At 45.7% G+C, this 22,223-nt stretch overlaps 1 protein-coding gene across 1 annotated transcript in view; it reads right to left on the bottom strand.

The window, feature by feature from the left end:
• Window positions 1-14,632: 14,632 nt before the first annotated feature.
• Window positions 14,633-22,223, bottom strand: part of Ak1 (Adenylate kinase 1) — a 24,284-nt gene continuing 16,693 nt past the window's right edge. The window contains exons 3-5 of the mRNA XM_080285881.1: window positions 21,556-21,719; window positions 18,724-18,840; window positions 14,633-17,127 (exon numbers count right to left, since the gene is read on the bottom strand). Of these exons, the coding sequence (XP_080142007.1) occupies window positions 16,873-17,127; window positions 18,724-18,840; window positions 21,556-21,719 (536 nt within the window). The 3' untranslated portion in view covers window positions 14,633-16,872. The remainder of the gene's footprint in view (window positions 17,128-18,723; window positions 18,841-21,555; window positions 21,720-22,223) is intronic.

The raw sequence follows: 22,223 nt of genomic DNA, 5'->3' as shown, positions 1-22,223 counted from the left end.
TAGACCGAGCCACCGCAGAGGTTATCCACATTGACCTGGGTATTGCGTTTGAACTGGGGAAGGTCCTGCCCACACCAGAGACTGTGCCCTTCCGCATGACTCAGGTAACACGCACGACAGGCACCTCCATCATCCATCCATTCTTTCATTCATCCATTCTTTCATTCATTCATTCATCCATCCATCCATCCATTCTTTCATTCATTCATCTGTCCATCCATCCATCCATTCTTTCATTCATTCATCTGTCCATCCATCCATCCATTCTTTCATTCATTCATCTGTCCATCCATCCATCCATTCTTTCATTCATTCATCTGTCCATCCATCCATTCATTCTTTCATTCATTCATTCATTCATCTGCCCATCCATCTATCATCCATCCATCTATCTGTCTATCTATCTGTCCATCCATCCATCAATATATCCATCATCCCTAGCACCTTTTCAATAGCAATTTATTTTTGAATATGGTTGGTTAATATCTTTTTGTTTGTTATTTATGCAGAGTATGGCAATATTTGAAGAATTAAATGACACGGAAGAGGACAGTAGGGTGTAATAAACAAAATAAATTACTTGGGAAAAGGTGTTAGGGGGCTTCCTTAACTGATGAGAGTACCAGGTCTTAGTGCAGACATATAAGGCAAGAGTGACCAGTTGCTCTTCCCTGAGTGGCATTACATGAGCAGTACACCCCAGCCACAGCTTGGATTTAAACCCTTATACATCACACCACTAGGGCTGGCAGTCTCATTGGGTAAGGAAGCTCCCTAACACCTATTCCCAAGTGATTTATTTTGCGTGTTGCACCTTGCCATCCTCTTCTGTGTTACTTAAATCATTCTAACATCACCAGTGTTTTTATAAATAACATAGAAAATGGTGTTAACCAGCTGTATCCAAAAATAAATAGCAGAGGTGCTAGGGCACCTTCTTAATTGCCGAGAATACAAGCACAGGTTTCTGTTTGGCAATATGGCTACCACTCAGTGTAGTAAATGGTGTATTGGGCTACAGGAAACCATTTAGCCTGCCCCTCAGTGTAATTCACCGGAAAGCAGCACTACGTGAAGTGAGTGGATGATGGTCACCCCCTCCTATGCCATACAAATAACCAGAATAACAGGTATTGAATTTGTGGTAGGTGGTGGCAACCATCATCCACTCACTTGATGTAGTGCTGCCTACTTCTTCCTTCAGTTTTTTTTTTTTTTTTTTTTTTTTTTTTTTTTTTTCCCCTGTCACTTTTATTACTCTTCTTTCCTTTACAGGTGGCTTTACATTGAGTGACAAGCCAAATGGTTTCCTGTAAGCCAAGAAACCACTTACATTGCTGGGTGGTTAATCATATAACCAAACCCTACGTGCTCCCTACGTGTCAGCAAGTGGGTTGGTGAAGGGTTAGTGCCCCTCCCCATAAAACAACTAAATCAAAGACAAACGGCCACCCCTTAAGGGATTATGACGTCTGGTTATAGATGGACAGTGTTAATAATATAGCAAAACCTTGACTTAATGAACGTCCATGGACTGGATATTGGATTTAACAGACAGTATGAAGTGAAGGAGCATTATGGTGTGGATGTGGATGTGATACGAAGCGTTAGGAGAAACACACTGAAGTGGTTTGGCCATTTGGAGAGGATGGAGAGTGAGAGACTGATGAGGAGAGTGTATGTGAGTGAGGTAGAGTGGGGGAGAGGGAGGGGGAGGCCAAGGATGAGATGGAGGGATGGAGTGGAGAGGTATATGAGAGAGGGGGGTGTGAGCTGAGAGCAGGGCAATGAAATGGCAGGGGACAGGGCAACATGGAGGCAATTTGTTTGTGGCCACCCTTATGGGATTAAGGCATCTGGCAATAGATAGATAGATAGATGAAGCCACCAGACGTCCATCAACTATAACGAACAATATCCGTCAAATGAGGCACAGTAGGTCTTAATACACATGTATAAAGAAATGCTATGACAAGGATATGGAATGAACTACAAAAGGGTGAAGTTATGAGCCAGGCTAGTGTATAATGGGTATAGTTTTAACATTTTGTTCTGGAATATGCTGTTGTAACTCATTTATTTTCACACATGCTTGACATCCCACCTCACAAAGGGATACTGGATGCAACAGATTTTCAGCTTTATTGGGTCAGGCTTTCCCACAATTGGTCCGGTATAGTGAGGTTGTGTTTATGATGCCGTGTTATTTGTTGCAGGACATGGTAGATGGCCTGGGTGTGTTGGGCATAGCGGGCAGTGTCCAGGGTGACGGTGAGGTAACGCTGCGTGTGCTGCGGGAGTGTATGGAGGTGCTGGTGACGCTGGTGGAGGTGCTGCGTCACGACCCACTGCACCACTGGACACTCACACCACAACAGCTGGCACGCCTTCAGGACGCCGGACACAATGATGGACTGTGTGCGTACCTTACAGTGGCTGATGTCTAGTGAAACCTGATATAACATTACCTTGCCTTGCCTTACCTTACCTTACCTTATCTTATCTTGCATTGCCTTGCCTTGCCTTATCTTACCATACCTCACCTTACCTTACCATACCATACCTCACCTTACCTTACCTTGCCTTACCTTGCCTTGCCTTGCCATGTCTTACCATACCTCACCTTACCTTGCCTTACCTTGCCTTGCCTTGCCTTGCCAAACCTGATCTAACTTAACTAACCTAACCTACCCTAACCTACAAGGGAGAAAAGTGAGTTATTTTTATTATTTATTATTATTATTATTATTACTAGCATAGTATTGTTATTACTATTTTGCACAGGAATGATCAGATGGATGCATAGTGTGTCCTTAAATGCTAGGCCTCGGGGGGCTAGGTTTACAATAGGAGAGTTGAGAGGTAGGCTGGAACTGGAGTGTATTGGTGTTGTGATGAGGAGAGGTAGACTGGGATGGTTTGGGCATAAGGAGAGGATGGGGAATGACAGTTGGGTGCAGGAAGTGAGAAGTGTGAATGTTAGGGGTAGGGTTGCAAGAGGCACACTGAAAATGACAGTGTGACCTCAGGGATAAGGAGCTGAATAAGGGGCTGCCAGAGATCAAGCAGCATGGAAAGCCACCATTAGATAACCAAGGCCAACGCATGCAGACGTGTTGGAGCCTTTATAAATGAAACAAAACGATTATTATTAATTTACTACATCATTTCTTTTGTGTGATGTTGCTTCTCATACGTACTGTACTATTTGTCAACCCTTCCTGCACCAGGCATAGTGTCACTGGCGTCATGTACCAAGTCTGTGTGTGTGTGTGTGTTGGAAGCTGGCAGTGTTGACCATGGTTTCAGTGCCACCCCTGAGAGGAAAATGGACGTTTGTTTTCTTTCTGATTTGTATTTAAGCTGACAGTGTTGAGGATGTGATGGAGGGATGGAGTAGAGAAGTATGTGAGAGAGGGGGTGTGCTGGTGGGGAGGGCAGCAACATGGCGGGGGAATGGACAGCAGAATGGCAGGGGACAAGGTGACATGGAGTTTATTTGTTTGTGACCACCCTTAATGGGAGTATGTCTGGCTTTAGATAGGTAGATGGACAGAGAGTATTGATGATAGCTTCTGTACAGTACCTAAGAGAAAAATAGATTATTAGAAAACTACTGTATTCCTTAACCATTGCCTGATGTAGTTCCTGTAATCATCTGTGGGTCCTTGCCATTGCAGTTGTGACCACCCCTCCATCAATGGCGGAGAAGATGGTGGTGCAGGTGCGTCAGAAGCTGGCTGGTATGGAGGACGGGTATTTCCGCAGCCCCAGTGAGCAGGTGCGCCACCTCCTGCACCAGGCCACTGACACCAAGAACCTGGCACTGGTCTTCCCTGGCTGGAGGCCCTTTGTGTGAACCTCAAGGCTGGTCCTCTGTATAAGTCAGCCACGTGTTCCTAATACTCTGACTCAGGTGATGCAGCGGATATAGGCTTATTTATTACTCTGGTGCTGCAGAGAGAGGCCTTCATGTGGTGGCATGAACAGAACTGGCCTGTGGAGCTGCCTGCTTGTACAGGTGTCACTCATCTCCCTCCCCATCCCTCCAAAAGAAGGATAGTGGACTGCAGGAGGAGGACAGCTTAATCCTGCAGTCCACTGGGTTCATGCTGTTATTTCCCCAGGTTTAGTTGATATTATGTGGCTCAGGTGAGGCTGGTCACACTGCAGGACAAACAGCCTTCATCAGTACCCTCACTGCTGCAGGTATTTCCTTAGTTTAATTATTTGGAGGTTATAAAAATACATTATGAAGTGGTTACCCAGTTGGACATGTTTGGGTGAAGCTGCAGAACGTGGTGAATGTTTTTGGCGTATCTGATAGAACCAGGATTCCGGGGGCTTGAATGATGAGTGAATGGAAGCGTGGTCCATTGGATTGGGTAAATCTGGGCTGTCTGGACATTGCTACTCCTCACCCTGCCCTCGGGTGGGAAAGGGGGTCCAGACAGTGATGATGATGTATACTCATTGGTTTACTCTATACTAGATTACAACTGTGTCCAAGCTGGTATACCATATTCAATTTCAGTTTGTAACCTTTTTATATGCAAGAATTTTTATTTTATTTTAATGTTTTAGTCCACTGAATTTTCTAGCATCATTTTGTGCTTAATTTTACTGCCACTTCATGATGGCCAGTATTCTTGTCAGTTAAGGAAACTCCCTAATGCCTCTTCTTAAGTAATTTATTTTCTTTATTGCACCTTACTCTCCTCCTCTGTGTTAATTAAGTAAATCTGTCAAATATCACCTCACTTTACATACATAGCACACAAAGCATATTTCTTCTTAAGCAATTTATTTTGTTTATTACACCTTACTCCCCTCCTCTGTGTTAAGTAAATCCTTCTAATATCACCTTACTTTACATACATAGCACACAAAAGGACATTAACCAGTCATATCCAAAAATGAATCACTAAGGAAGAAATGCTAGGGAACTCCTTAACCAGTGAGAATAAGGACCAGTGTTATGTGGTTCAGAAGAGTCAGTTATTTTAAGTTCGTAACTCACGGCAATCCTTCCCAGAATCCAAGCTGCATTTATTTTATTGACTCCTTCTCCGCCAAGAATATTATCTACCTTTTTTTAATGTCACTTTCACTGTCTATCTATCCATCATCAGAAGCCTTACATACCTTCATCCCTGGTCTTTCTCGGTCTGCCTCTCACAACCCTACCCCTGACAATCACAGTTCTATATCTGTCTGTCTGTCTATTGCCATATGCCTTAATACTGTAAGGGGTGGCCACAAAAAAATTGCCTCCATGTCACCCTGTCCCCTGCCATTTCACAGCTTTCCCCCAACTTACACCCCCATCTCATATACCTCTGTACTCAATCCCTCTATCTCATCCTCGGTCTCCCCCTCATCCTTCCCCCTCCACCTCATTCACATGCACTCTCCTAGTTAGTCTCTCTCCATCCTGTCCGCCACTACTACTTGTAATTGCAGGATGAGATGGAGGGATGGAGTGGAGAGGTATATGAGAGAGGGGGGTGTAAGCTGGGAGCAGGGCAGTGAAATGGCTGGTGACAGAGCGACTTGGAGGCGTTTTGTCTGCGGCCATCCTTTGCTGGATTAGGGGGTCAGGCTGCAGGTAGCTAGATAGATAGTATTTCTGAATCAGGTTCTAAAAATTCCTTCTCTGTTACCAAATACATACTGTAATATATCTTTCATCGCATGACACATCTTCTTTCTCATCAGTAGCATCACCATCTTGCAGTCTCAGTGTACTGTCCTTTCGCATCGTGTTGTTTATAAAGGCTCCATTATCCTTGCATGCGTCGGCCTTGGTCACCTAATGGCGGCCCTCCATGCTGCTTGATCTCTGGCAGCCTCCCTGTTCAGTCCCTTATCCCTGAGGTCACACTCTATACCTTCATCCCTGGTCTTTTTCAGTCTGCCTCTCACAACCCTACCCCCGACAGTCGCACTGCTCTGTCTATCTGTTTTTCAGTTGCATTAGTACCATTAGGGGTGGCCACAAACAAATCACCTCCATGCTGCCCTGTCCCCTGCCATATCACTGCCCATCCCCCAGCTCACACACTTTATTTTCCTTTATTTTCATTTTACTGTTAAGAAGCCAGTACGACATGGGTTTATTTTTACCTCTAATAATATCCTTCTCATATTTTCCTTCCTCTTTTGTTAGTTTTACATATTCTATCTGTCTATCTATCTGTTGCCAGATGCCTTAATCCTGTAAGGGGTGGCCACAAAGAAATTGCCTCCATGTCACCCTGTTCCCTGCCATTTCACTGCGCTGCTCCCGGCTCTCACACCCTTCTGTCAATGTACCACTCCTCTCACTCTACCTCTCTTCATCACAACAGTCAGTATGTTGTCTGTGTCATTATAATATTTTTAAAAGTTCAGGTCTACTCTTAAAGGTACATCATACCCTCTAATTCTCATATTTTCTTTAACATGTTCTCCATTACCAAGTCTATCAGTTCGTGTGCCTAGGATTGCTCAGTCATCCCTGCATCAACCCTTGTGCTCCATACCCTTTCATCACTTCCTAAATCTTTCCTGCATCAATTCCTTCCCAGTCAGCCTATCTGCAATCAACATCTCCAATTATTACCAGTCAGTTTCTTCACTCAGTCAGCGTATTTAGCCCATGTAGGGATGCTTTCACCAGCTGCTCCTACTCATCTGTCTTCCCCCTAGTCTATAAAGACATATACACCACAGCTGTGCCCAGCTTCCCACCATGTTCAGCAATCTGTCATCCCTTTTCTGTCCAAGTCTCTAAAGCAAGAGTTAACCATTACTCCCAGTACTTCATGTATGGAATAGATCAGCTCTGGAACTGTCTTCCTCTGTGTGTCTTTATTTCCTATTGCCTTTGACCTCCAGGCATTTAAATGCAGTGTGTCCAGGCATCTCAAAATGAACGGATCTTGAATCTGGCTCTCTTTTATTGTATTTATTTTACTATTTATATACTTGGAGGGAACAGTTCTGTGGGCTTCCAGCATTTGGTTGCTTCTACCTCGCACAAAACAAAGGGGGGAGCCTACTAATGGAGAAGAAGTGATTTTATTCAGTACAGGACAGTCCCTGTAATCAGTGTAACATCATCTGTTGGCACTGGTCCATTCCTACAACTTAAGCACTCAGTCATGTATGTGTGAAATTCATTGAGTCTCTACTGTGATTTTGAAATGAGTCTCCTTGGTTACTAGTCAGATCATCCCACAGCTTGGCTACACTTGACCGTCAACTGAGCTGCTAGAGGCAGGGTATATAAGTGAGGTTACAATAAATAGATGATAGTAGAGAATAAGTTGATGAAGGCTGTATCCACCCTCACTAGTTGACCACTTGTGAGTTTGGGCGTACAAGGAAGGTGAAAATATCAGCATTGATAAGCCTTATAATATTGATGTAAATTGTGTTTAGAATAGAGACATCTATCTATCTGTTGCCAGACGCCACAATCCCGTTTGGGGTGGCCACAAACAAATCGCCTCCAAGTTGCCCTGTCCCCCGCCATTTCACTGCCCTGCTCCCAACTCACATCCCCCTCTCTCACATACTGTGTGAAAAAAATTCTTGCCAGAATATGAAGTACTTGTTGACCAATGATAAGAGTTGGATGTAGCTGTAAATAAGAAAAATTGTAATCAGTTTTTTAAACACAGGGTAAAGATGAATCATCTTGATTATTGTACTTTCCATATTTATGGCAAAATCGTTTGTTTATTCATTTGTTTTTGAAGGTTCCAACATGCTTGTATGCATTGGCCTTGGTCACCTAACGGCAGCTGTCCATGCTGCTCAATCTCTGGCAGCTTCCCTATTCAGTCCCTTATCCCTGAGGTCACACCCAGTGATCTTGTCCCAGGTCCTTTTAGGTCTACCTCTCACTATCCTACCCCCAATATTAACACTTCTCACCTTCCTCACCCAGTTATCATCCCCCATCCTCTCCACATGCCCAAACCATCTCAGTCTACCTCTCCTCATCACAACACCAATACACTCCAGTCCCATCCTACCTCTCAACTCTTTCATCGTAAACCCAGCCCCCCCAGGCCTTGGACGCAGGGACACACTGCACATCCACCTAATCATTGTCATTTCTGTACATCTGAGCCGGCGAATATCCTCCTCCTTTACCGCCCGGGTCTCACTACCACACAGCATTACACTCCTAACACATGCAAAGTAGAAATATAAGATTGCTCAACAGTACAGTACTTAAGGTGATGGCAAAGCTAATTTCTGATATTTTTCTGTTCAGACTTTGGTTTGTTCTAATACACTGCTATAAAAATGATGAGTGTCGATATATGGAGAGACAGACTGACAAATGAGGAAGTGAAGGAGCGTTGTGGTGTGGATGTGGATGTGACAGACAGCGTTAGTAGAAATTTAGGTGCTTTGGTCATGTGGAGAGGATGGAGAGTGAGAGACTAACTAGGAGAGTGAGAGGAGCATGTGGAGTTACATGGAGAGACAAACTGACAAATGAGGCAGTGAATGTAATAGAAAGTGTTAGGAGAAATACACTGAGGTGGTTTGGCCATGTGGAGAAGATGGAGAGTGAGAGACTAACTAGGAGAGTGAGAGGAGTATGTGGAACTACATACAGTAGAGTGACAGACTGACAAATGGGGAAGTGAAGGAGTGTTGTGGTGTGGATGTGGATGCGATAAAAAGCATTAGGAGAAATGTAGGTGGTTTGGTCATGTGGAGAAGATGGAGAGTGAGAGACTAACTAGAAGAATGTATTTAAGTGAGGTGGAAGTGGGAGAGGGAGAGGGAGACTGAGGATGAGATGCAAGGATGGAGTAGAGAGGTATATGAGAGAGGGGGTGTAAGGTGGGGGAGGAGGGTAGTGAAGTGGCAGGGGACAGGGCGACATGGAGGCGATTTATTTATGGCCACCCCTTACGGAATTAAGGCGTCTGGCTATAGGTAGATAGGTTTGGTGATGTGGAGAGGATGGAGGATGAGAGACTGACTTTGTGATTCCCATTTTACTCTAACTTGGCCAAAAATATCCTTCTCCCCATCGTGAATGCTCAGTTTTAACAACAGATTAAGGCTTGAGTATGATGCAACCCTGCCATTTCGTTGCCCTTCCCCCAGCTCACACACACCCTCTCTCATATATCTCTCCACTCCATCCCTCCATCTCATCGTCGGCCTCCCCCTCTCTCTCCCCCTTTCCACCTCACTCGCACACACTCTCCTTGTCAGTCTCTCACCTTCCATCCTCTATATTAGTTACACATTCGGTTTTCAACAACGCGTCCCAGTCCTACATGAGGATGTGGTGTTTGTCATTGCCTGAAGGGGTGTGTAATGCCTTTATTGTGTCTGTAATAATGATGACAGTATTTTGTGACTGTGATGCCAGGTACCTGTAATAATATTTTTATTTTTGTTATTCGTGTCTTTTTTTTCCCATCAGTTTGTATATTATCCAGGTAGATCTGTACCTAAGGTATATTTATTGTGGTAGGTGGGGGCACTCACCATCCACTAACTCGATGTAGTGCTGCCTTGGGTGTCTACCCTTTCCTCTCTTCCTTCCTTCCCCTTCTGTCTTTCTTTCCTTCATTCTTTCCTCGTCCTTCTGCCTATGGGTGACTTTACACTCCCTCTTCTGTCTTTCTTTCCTTCATTCTTTCCTCTTCCTTCTGCCTGTGGGTGACTCTACACTGAGTGACAAGCCAAATGGTTTCCTGTACACCAGGAAACCATTTACTACGCTGGGTGGTAACCATATAACCAAATTATGGCGCCTGGTGGTTTAATGGGTAATTAAGGCACTCTAGTTGGATTGAGCCAGTGAAGGTTTATATCCAAGGGATGGTTGGGGTTTATTGCTCTCGTACTGCCACTTGGGGATGAGTGAGGCTGGTCACTCTCATCTTAAATGTCAGGACCAACTTGCCTAGCCCTGGGCTCCTACACTCCTCATGGGGCAACACTGGATTGGATGATGGATGGATGGACTTACATTCTTGAAGTGGTTGGTGGTAGTGACCGTCATCCACTCATATGATGTGGTGCTGTCCACATCTTCCTCTCACCTTTATCATTCTTTTTCTGTGCCTGCCCTCCTCTCTGATTTCGTCCTTCCGTCCTGTCAGTTTTTAATACTCTTCTTTCCGCTTTAGGTGGGTCTGCACAGAGTGACAAGCCAAGTAGTTTCCTGTAACCCAGGAAACCCTTTACTGTGCTGGATTGCAGCCTACTGTGGTGCCTGTGTTAACTGGGTGGAGATAGTAATGCAGTGTCCACCTAGGAACCAAACCTCCACACACTGTCGAACACCTTCCTGTAGCACAGTGTTGTCTGCTGTAAGGGAACATGGGTACACTGCAGCAATGGCCCTGCAGGGGTGGTGTGTCTGCACAGTGAGACAGACTGGGGTTGACAGCAATAGGTCCTGAAGGTCAGGTGTTCAATATGGGCCAGAGAACACCACCACCTGTTACTGGAGAGCTGAACCCCCCCCCCCTTCCCCCTCAAACAGTGCTTCAGGCAGGACTGTTGATGTGGAACACTCATAGCCCCAGGGGTGGCCAGGGTGCCAGTGGCCACCCCTGAAATATACAGCAACTGGCCACCCCGGATTTATGAGATAATATCCCTGGCTCCCCTGAAGAGCTTTTCTTGGGCCAGCCTGTACCGTAATATGGCCTGGCATACATCCCTGCCAGTATGCCCTCAGGTGGGACTGACCCCGCCAGGTCTATCTTTCTTTCTTTTTTTTTTTTTCTTTTTTTTTTTATGTGTCCGACTCTGGGCAAAGGCTCAGGGCCTATTTCTTGGGGGCAGTTGCCTATCCCAAGGCCCAGTAGTCCTACACCTCCACATGTCACCACTTCGGCGCTAACACCCACCGTCCATATTGAATACATGCTAGGGCTGTCTCATACAGGACTGGTGTATTGGTATTAGCGGGGGTATTTTTACGACATGTCGGCGGGTCATCTGGTAGATCAGGAAAGTCTGCTTTTAGGAAATTCAAATCCTTAAACTGTTCCCTGCCCCAGCCGAGATTCGATCCTGGGTCCATTAGGACTGCAAGCCGCCTCTCTACCGATTCAGCCACCGCCATAATCCCTTGATGGATGGTCGTTTGTCTTTGAGTTAGTTGTTTCACCGGGAGGGGCACTAACCCTCTGCCAACCCACTTATTGACACCTTGGGAAGACATTTGGGTTGGTCATACAGTTACCACCCAGCGTTGTAAATGATTTTCTGGCTTACAGGAAACAATAGGCTTGTCACTCAATGTACAGTCACCTGAAAAGGAAAGAAGAGTAATAAAAAGTGACAGGAAAGATGGAAGAAACAGGGAGAGAGGAGGACACAGAAAAAGAATGGTAAAGGTGAAGGAAGAAGTAGGCAGCACTACATCAAGTGAGTGGATGATGGTCACCAGCACCTTCCACTAAACCTCCCAGGTCATGAGCATTAATATATATATATATATATATATATATATATATATATATATATATATATATATATATATATATATATACAGTGAGAGAAAGAGAGAGAGAGAGAGGGGGGGGGGCAGGAGTAAGGAGTTGGTCTATATTTCTGTTAGTGTAAGGACACTGATAACCCGTATAGGAATAACCAACACTGAAAGTGATGGTTATCTGGATACTTGTCCCGCAATGCTGTTACGTGAAAAACTCCAGTCGTCCCTCTGATGTAAACCCACTGGAACATAACCGGTTGGAAGCTGTCTGCACCATCAGGGAGCTTCTGTTCCTCCGGTATTTCCTCCTCCTGTACTGTAGGTGTGTTCCTCTTCCTCCCCCTCATTATATCATGTCATTCGTTGCCATCAGTGCCTCCAAGCCAACATGTAGGATATCCTCCTTTGTGATATCTCCAAAGCCTTCTCCAGGGATGTGTCCTGCCCCCTTCACCACCCCTCTGAGTGTCTGTGATAATCATAGTTGGAACCACAGGGTAGACGTGGAGTAGCAGCTTTCACCATCCATGTCGAATTATATCCAGTGTTACCATCTGCCAGGCCACCACAGCAGTTACCACTCAATGTCATCCAGAAATTTTTAATGGTCTTAGTGTTTCTCTTCATTGTTCGAGTAATACAGGATATATAAGTGTTGAACTGATGGTAGACTACGTGGGAGTTTGGCGCATGCATGGGTCAAGGTTGGGACACAATACACGGCCAGCATTGGTGAAACAGACAGGGGAACGGCAGCCAGAATGGTGTGTGCATGTGTCAGGGCCACGACCTCAGCTTCCTGTGACCACCACATCACCATGCAGGTATTCTGAAGTTGACAGTCAGGGCTTGAAACTACAATCTTCTGTAAACTACAGAAAAGCCAGCATAAAAGGAAGAAAGATAGACATTGGAGGTGCTGTGTAATGCGTGGATAGTGTAACTGATGCCAGTGTAAAACATGGGTGTACTGTACAATACTTCTGTCATGCACACCTCCCTTATGTCACATGATATTGGTGTGCAGTAAATAGGTTACACAGCCCAAGTCCATGAAAGTGGACTATAATACCTTTATGAGAAATATCACATCTTATCCAGACTTTCAGTAATATATTGTACGAGATTAAAAAGTACCCACATGAAGGGAGTATCATCATCATCATCCAATCCTACATTGCCCCATGAGGAGCGTAGGAGCCCGGGGCTAGTAAGTTGGTCCTGACATTCAAGATGAGTGACCAGCCTCACTCATCCCTGAGTGGCATTACGTGAGCAGCATAACCCCAACCATCCCTTGGACATAAACCTTCACCGGCTCAATCCGATTGGAGAGCCGTAATTACCCACTAAACCACCAAGTGCCAAAATTTGATTATATGGTTACCACCCAGCGTAGTAAATGGTTTCGTGGTGTACAGGAAACCATTTGGTTTGTCACTCAGTGTCGAGTCACCCACAGGCAGAAGGAATAGGAAAGACAGAAGAGGGAGTCTAAAGTCACCCGTAGGCAGAAGGACAAGGAAGGAATGAAAGAAAGAAAGACAGACTAGGATGGAAGGAAAGAAGGATGGAGGAGAGGAAAGGGCAGACACCCGAGAGCAGCACTACATCGAGTGAGTGGATGGTGAGCGCCCCCACCTACCACAAATGAAGGGAATATATGCATCTAAATGCAAGATCAAAGCAATACCTTTGAACATATCTATGTGAAGCCAACAACACTAATGTATGTATATCAGTCTTCTTGCCAAAATAGTGATCAATGAGGATGAGTTTGTTCCAAATTATCCAGCTGCACTGGAGAGGGCTTGTATCAAACTTCCACAAGTCATTAACACAACCTTCACTGCTGACATCATAAGCCAGCGGGTCAGACAAACAGGTTTTTAAACAACTATGAGTATCAAACATGGAGTCTGATGCATGCAGATTAGGGTAAAGATGTTTGAGTTTTCTGAAGTGTTTGTAGAGCAGTGCAAGTTACCACACAGCATCTCATGTGTTCCTTACCATCTGTGATTCCTGCACAGCTTTTGAAGTGTCTGGGTGGGTAATAGGCGCTCCACGGTGAACGAACAGCCATGAGCCAAGTTCAGTGACATTTCTGTGATTGCTGTGGCAATGGAAGGGTGTTGTGTGAATTGTTTTTGTGATATCAATAGAAAGTACTCAACAAAAGAGTATAAGTAGGAAGGATACTCTGTTGTTTGGCCAGGAATGAGAAGGATGGAAGGCAGGACACAATGCTGACATAATATTTGGCAGGCTTTTCCTCGTGGCTGTACGTGTTGTAACCAAGGCCTTCCCTTTTAGAGAATATATTGATGGGAGAAGCACACAGTGTTATCAGAGCCACACAACACAACTAGATACACAAAACGATCACCACAAAAATATTACCAGACCTCTTTGACAACATCCCACCTCCAGACATGTCCACACGAGGAATGATGAAACACATATTGTTTTCACATGCAGAGCAGTACAACACCTGCAGCACAAAGCTACAAACCCTCCATTCCCCCCACCCCCACAGCCTTACTGACATCCACCCACTGGAAGTATTCTTAGAGCTGACTGAATTCACCTAACTAGATTTAGGTCAGGACATCACTCAACCCTCTTTGAGTATATACCAGCTTAGATTTGGGTTGGGCAGAACCACATGACACGTGCCCAGGTTGCAGAATATACCCACACAACACAACATAACACACAGTGGAGCACCACAGTACATGCCACACTAACGCACACACAGCATAACACGCATAATGGATCGCCGCACACACACACACACACACACACACACACACACACACACACACACACACACACACACACACACACACACACACACACATAATGGAGCACTGCACAGCCCATGCCACACTAACACACATATGCAACACCAATGGTGTAGGGAACTTGTGTGACAATTCCATAGAGGCAGTTGCTTACCTGTGATCGACGGGCCTGCTCAAGCAGACAGACTGGGGCTGAACAATAATAAGAACAGCAACAAAGGTCCCACGCAACCTTCCAAACCCCAGAGGTAAGGCCAGTGTGGTGCAGGGGGCAGTGTCAGCCTGCAGTCCACCAGGTTCACATTCAAAATAATGAGTCTGGGTAAGAATACAAGTCTGTGTCTCTTTTCTGCAAAGTTTATTCAGTCTTTAACAACTTTAATCTTGAACTGTTTAACATCAAAATATAACAGAATTATACATCAACCCCCTCATGGCTGGCACAACTCTAGCAGTGTTCTATCTCGTCTGACACTATATTTGAGTGAGTCATAGGAGCCTGAGAGTGTTAATGAAATAAATAAATAAATAAAAAGAGCAAGAGATAATAACGAAGACAGTTGTAATAAATATGGTACATAAATAAATGATCAGCTGCGCGTCTTGCTTCACAGGTCAAGTTACAGGTGTGTTTGAGGCAGCTTGGTGGTTGAATGACTGACTCGCTGACCAAAAGAACTCGAGATCGACGCCATACTGGTTGAGGGAAACGTATGATGGATTGCACTGCCGTCAGAGAACCTTATTTCACCCCCAGTATGGATGGTGAGTATTAGTGGCCAAATGGTGACATGAGAAGGTGTTAGGCAATGCACATTCTATTCTAAACCCAGAGTTCAACCAAATAACATGCAGTGAGAGGCAATGACAGGAAGACAACGGTGACGGGAGGCTTGGTAGCATCCCTTCCTAAGTGATTTATTTTATATATTACACCTTTACACTGTACCCTGTGTTAGGTGTATCAAAATCAAGGTGACATGGGCTGCGCAACATCTTTCCCTGGGTGGTTTATACTGCATAGTAAACCTTAACATTCATCTGTACTGTGAGTGACATTGGAACCTGCGTAGCACCTTATCCCTAGTGATTTATGCCAAATACGTTTTATATGACACCTTAACATCGTCTAGGGTAGTATATTTCTGGTGAGAGGTATTTGAGAGAGGGGGGTGTGAGCTGGAAGCAGGGCAGTGAAATGGCGGGGGACAGGGCGACGTGGAGGTGATTTGTTTGTAGCACCCCATATGGGATTAAGGCGTCTGGCAATAGATAGAAAGATTTAGCAGTCTCTTCAATTATCTCTCCTTGCCCTGCAGAGCTGTATCGTTCATTGGTTCTTGTGCAGGAGTATTTCCCTCTTTCTCCCATTGCCTTGTGTGTTATATACAGGACATACGCAGTACAGGATGAGATGGAGGGATGGAGTGGAGAGGTATATGAGAGACGGGGGTGTACGCTGGAAGCAGGGCAGTGAAATGGTGGGGGACAGGGCTACGTGGAGGCGATTTGTTTGTGGCCACCCTGTATGGGATTGAGGCGTCTGGCAATAGATAGATAGACAGATACAGTACACCCTCTCTATACCTGATCAGTTGAGCGGGAAGCCTAGTCTGATAAAGCCGAGCCCAGTCCGATAAAGCCAATAATCCGGTAAGTCCAATGGTCGCCCCTGACGTGAGATTTCAAGCACATAATGAAAAATAATTGAGTGAAACGCCGTATTCTAGCAACAGAAGTGAAAACTATGCCCATTTTACACTAACTTGGCCAATATTTTCACACACTTGCCATCACATTTCTCCACAACCAGCTCAAGTGAGGGGAAAGAACCGCTGCCAAAGTTAGTACAATAATTGCATTCAAAGTCACCCTGCATGTGGGAAGTGATTCAGTTTGCTCTGGTAGGCAAGAAAGAACTGGAGTGTATTGGTGTTGTGATGAGGAGGGGTAGACTGAGATGGTCTGGGCATGTGAAGAGGATGGAGGATGACAACTGGGTGTGGACAGTGAGACGTGTGAACATCAGGGGTTGGGTAGCAAGAGGCAGACCGAAAAAGACCTGGGATGAGGTCATAGAGCGTGGCCTCGGGGATTAGGGACTGAGTAGGGAGGCTGCCAGAGATCAAGCAGCGTGGAGAACCGCCATAGGTGACAAAGGCCGACGCATGCAATACTATATGTTGAAGCCTTATAAATGATATGAGACGAATCTAGACATCTCAGCCTTCAAAACAGAGACAGTAACTTTAGGCCAAATTAGAGTAAAAAGGGTATATTCCCAGTAGGCTATTATACTTCTGTGGCACTTCTTCGTGACTAGCATGAAATTTTAGATCAAGCCGGAGTGAAAAGAGTATATAAAAAGGGTATAGTCACTGCACTTCTTCGTGACTAGCATGAAATTCTGGATCAGGTTAGAGTGAAAGACTATAAAAAAGCATATAGCCACTGCACTTCTTCGTGACTAGCATGAAATTTTGGATCAGGTTGGAGTGAAGAGAGTATATAAAAAAGGTAGAATCACTGCACTTCGAAATTCCTTGTCAGGTTAGGGCGCCAGGTGTGGTCGCATCAACACAGGCGCTACTGCACACTGGCCAGCGCCTTCTTCACCTCGCTGAACACTTCATCGGGTGAGGCGAGGGCCACGATGGTGCTGCACTTGTCCTTGTAGTACTCAATCACCGGCTCCGAGTGCTTGTGGAAGGTGGCCAGACGCTTCTTGATGGTCTCCTCGTTGTCGTCGACGCGGCCAGAGGTCTTGGCGCGATGCAACAGCCGCTGCACCATCACCTCATCAGGCACGTCGAAGTACAGCACCTTGGTGCACGGCAGGATCTGTGGACGACACGGTGGTGAGGAGGAGCAAGGGGGATGATGGTGGTGGTGGTGGTGGTGGTGGTGAGGAGGGGGATATTGGTGGTGATGGTGGTGAGGAGCAGGGGGATGGTGGTGGTGGTGAGGATGATCATGATGGTGGTGAAGAGGAGGGGGATGATGATAGTGGTGGTGAGGATGATGGTTAGGATGGTGGTGGTTGTGATGTGGTGGTGAGGAGGAGGGTGATGGTGATGGTGGTGGTGGTGAGGAGGGAGTTAGTGGTGGTAGTGGTGACGGTGGTGAGGAGGAGGGTGGTTAGAGTGGTGGTGAGAAGGGGGATGGTGGTGGTGGTGGTGCTGCTGATGGTGGTGGTGGTGATGATGGAGGGAGGTACACATGCTTATTAAGAGACACTGTTCTATTATAAATACACTACACAACTATCCTCTTTTCACTCTAACTTGGCCTAAAATTGCCATCTCTACATCTTGAATGCTGAGTAGTAAGAACAGACTGACACTAGATTATGATGCTAGTCATGAAGAAGTGCTGTGGAATGGATGTAGAGCGGTAGCATCATTTTCTGCCACAGAGCTACGTGAAATAAGCTGCAAAAGGACGGAAATCTGGGCCAAGTTGGGGAAGAGAGAGGGAGGGGGAGGCCGAGGATGAGATGGAGGGATGTAGTGGAGAGGTATATGAGAGAGGATTGTGAGCTGGGGAGAGGGCAGTGAAATGCTGAGGGACAGGGCGACATGGAGGCGATTTGTTTGTGGCCACCCCTTACGGGATTAAGGCGTCTGGCAATAGGTAGACAGAGACAGATTTTATTCAGCTCGCTAGCAGACGATACTACGGCTCTGCATCCTTTCCATTGCACTTCTTCGTGACTAGCGGCGTATTCAAATGGTAATCTACAGTTGTATTCAAGGCGGTTAGATGCCAAGTTAAGGTGAAAAGAGTATACATGATTCTCTCTCTCTCTCTCTCTCTCTCTCTCTCTCTCTCTCTCTCTCTCTCTCTCTCTCTCTCACTACCACACACACACACACACACACACACACACACACACACACACACACACACACACACACACACCACCCTTTCACAAATCTCTCTCTCTCTCTCTCTCTCTCTCTCTCTCTCTCTCTCTCTCTCTCTCTCTCTCTCTCATCCTCGGCCTACCCCTACCTTCCCACCCTCCACCTCAACAATATACCAGGAGAGAGAGAGAGAGAGAGAGAGAGAGAGGACAAAAAAGGATTGGACTGGACGATAGATTGACTGATAGATAAATAGACATGAAGATAGATTGATAGGACGATAGATATAATGATAGACTGAGTGATAGGTACAGTCTATCTGTCTATCTATTGTCAGACGCCTTATTCCCATGAGGGGTGGCCACAAACAAATCGCCTCCATGTCACCCTGTCCCCCGCCATTTCACTGCCCTGCTCCCAGCTCACACCCCCCTCTCTCCTATACCTCTCCACTCCATCCCTCCATCTCATCCTTGGCCTCCCCCTCCCTCTCCTCACGAACAAGATAGGCAAACAGATAGATAGATAAATAGACAGACAGACAGATAGATAAATAGATAGATAAACTCACCGACTGCTCAAACTGGACGCCCTGTGCCTGTTCTCTGGGGTAGCCGTCAATGAGGAAGCCTTTGGACGAGGAGACCCGCTTTAGCATCGCCTCGGCAAGCAGGTCCAGCACTACCTCCTGTGACATCATTATTATTATTATTATTATTATTATTATTATTATTATTATTATTGTTATTACCATAATAATAAAAATAATTGTTATGCTACGTACTCAGAGCTCCACCTCTTGCTCCCAGAGTACGAGGAACAGATCTGGGGTTCTTTACAAGGCCAGGTGTACAGCATGCAACCAGAGGAACAGGGCTTAAAAACCCAGGCCAACCAGTCTTACAGTACTGGGCACAGTACAGTGGGGCAGATTAAACACACTACGATGGGCACAAGGACAAGAGTTGTGAGTACAGATGACTGGGTAGCTGTAGGTGTCGCCCAGGTGCGGGAGGGGTCCCGTCAGGTGTGCGCTCTCTGAAGGGGCGGGGGACCACTGACGTAGACTACTGGGCAGCGTAGAGGGAGGCCTTTCCCTGGAGAGACCTCAGCGAGTGTGTCGGCCCTCGGGGCTGGGGCCGAGTAGGATGAGTAGGCGCGCTGCCTTGCACCTTGCCTTGGTGGAGGATGGCCCACCGGCTGGTCTGGGAAGGTCTCGGCCAGGAGTCCGAGGCCATCAGTGGCTGCCTGTGGCGTCTCTTCCTCCAGGAGTCCGGCAGCGATGGGTGACGCGGGGGGCATTGGCTGCAGTGAGTGTATCCCCAGGCTTACTATGGGGCCACTCCAGACCCTCTCCAGCATCGACTCCACCAGGGAGCTAGCTCTGACCCTTGGGGTGTGGGGAGAGTGAGAGGGGCATCCCACTTGGTCTCTGGAGGAGTGAGGCAAGCAAGGGGCACTGCCCTCAGTGGGTGTCACAGGGGTAGCAGACCAGGGAAGCACGGTGGACGTTCCCTCCTCGACGGGCACGGTGGGTGCCACTGCTGTTCTGCTTTGCCCTGGGACTACAGGTGAGGGAAACACGGTGGACATCCTTTCCCCGACAAGCACAGTGGGCATCATCGCGGTCCTACATGGGACTGTGGTTACATGAGTCCCACCCCGATCCTGGTAAGTGCTGGTCTGAGTAGAGAGTACTGCAGTGGGGCGACGTACCTCCAGCGGGCTCCGCTGAGGGGAAGAGGGGTGCACATAGCAGGGAACGTACGCCCGTCTTGCTCGGGCCCTTACCGCGCCTCCCTGTGGTCTCCCCTTGGTGTTGGTATTTTACCAAGAATAATAATAATAATAATAATAATAATGAGAAAACCTTGGATGAGGACTTGTGATAGGGGGCATCATTATTATCTATCTATCTATATATTGCCAGATGCCTCAATCCCGTTCGGGGTGGCCACAAACAAATCGCCTCCACGTCGCCCTGTCCCCCGCCATTTCACTGCCCTGCTCCCAACTCACACCCCCCTCTCTCATATACCTCTCCACCCCATCCCTCCATCTCATCCTCGGCCTCCCCCTCCCTCTTCCCCCCGCCACCTCACTCACATACACTCTCTTCGTCAGTCTTTCACCCTCCATCCTCTCCACATGGCCAAACCACCTCAGTGTGTTCCTCATAACACTTCCTATCACATCCACATCCACACCACAACGCTCCTTTATATCCTCATTCGTCAGCCTGTCTCTCCATGTGACTCCACAGGCTCCTCTTAAATAACTCATTTCCACTGCTCTCACTCTTGACTTGTGTCCTTCCAACAACGTCCAAGCTTCACTTCCGTACGTTAGAGTTGGTATCACAATACTGTCATGTAGTAATTTTTTCACTTCCATGCTCACTTCCCTGTTTCTTATCACTGCTTTCAAGAACCAGCAACCTTTCTTCCCTGCTGTACCCTTTCAAGCACTTCACCCTCCAAACCTCCATCCTTACTCATCACACTACCCAAATACTTAAACGTACTCACATTTTCCAATTCCTCACCATCCAACCTCGCTGTACATTCACTGACTTCACCTCTCTCAAAGACCATCACTTTACTCTTCCCTACATTCACCTTTAGATTCCTTTTCTTACACACTCTCCCAAACTCATCCCCCAAGCCTTGCAGCTCCCCTTCGTCTTCACTCAACAACACAGTATCATCTGCAAACAACAGTACAGGGAGTTTCCAAACACTATCCTCTCTCACCAGGGCCACTCCAACATCCACTACCCTACCTTGTACCTCTTTTATTACCCCATCCATGAACAGATTGAACAACCATGGAGACATGACACATCCCTGTTTCAATCATTATTATACTGTAATCATTTACATCATTAGCATACCGTAGGAGAAAAAGAGAATAATATAATGATAATAATAATTGTAGTAGTAGTAGTAGTAATAATAATAGTAGTAGTAGTAGTCGTAGTAGTAATAGTAATAATAACAATAATAATAATAATAATAATAATAATAATAATAATCGTAGTAGTAGTAGTAGTAGTAGTAGTAATAGTAGTAGTAGTAGTAATAGTAGTAGTAGTAGTAGTAGTTGCAGTAGTAGTAGTTGTTGTTGTTGTTGTTGTTGTAATAGTAATAATAATATAACAACAACAACAACAATAATAATAATAATAATAATAATAATAATAGTAGTGGTGGTAGTAGTAGTAGTAGTAGCAGTAACCACCAAAATCATCATCATCACACTCCCTCTTCTCCATTACAACATAGAGTGGAAGAATGAAGATGTGAGTAAATTTAGAGTGAATTAGAGCAACAGAGAGAGAAGGGGGGGAGGGGGAGTTTTAGAGTGACTTAGAGCCAAAGTGAGCAAATTAGAGCCAGCTTACGAGAGGCACCAGGTCTCCCTTCTCCATGATGGCATTCAGTGCCTTGCCCCTGTCCGACCCTGAGGCCACTTCGTCCCTGAGTAAATCGCCGGATGACAGGTGCGTGAACCCATACTCCTTTACTATTTTGTCACACTGCGTTCCTTTACCACACCCGGGCCCGCCTGGAACGAGAGAGGCCTTTATTAGTTAGTACTTTATTACATGTACACACTCCTTTATTAATTGGTACACACTCCTTTAAAAGTACACACATACTTTATTACATGTACACACTCCTTTAAAAGTACACACATACTTTATTACATGTACACACTCCTTTAAAAGTACACACATACTTTATTACATGTACACAGTCCTTTATTAGTACACACATACTTTATTACATGTACACAGTCATTCATTTGTACACACTCCTTTATTAGTTAGTACACACATACTTTATTACATGTACACACTCCTTTATTAGTTTGTACACATGCTTTATTACATGTACACATATCTTTATTATTTAGTACACACATGCTTTATTACATGTACACATATCTTTATTATTTAGTACACACAGCTTTATTACATGTACACACTCCTTCATTTGTACACACGCCTTTATTAGTTAGTACACACACTTTATTACATGTACGCACTCCTTTATTAAATGTACACAC

The sequence above is a fragment of the Coenobita brevimanus genome, chromosome 109 (assembly GCF_032717465.1).
Source record: "Coenobita brevimanus isolate Jiangsu-jjx chromosome 109, ASM3271746v2, whole genome shotgun sequence".
In the NCBI taxonomy this organism is placed as follows: domain Eukaryota; kingdom Metazoa; phylum Arthropoda; class Malacostraca; order Decapoda; family Coenobitidae; genus Coenobita; species Coenobita brevimanus.
This window is presented reverse-complemented; position numbering and strand designations above follow the sequence as displayed.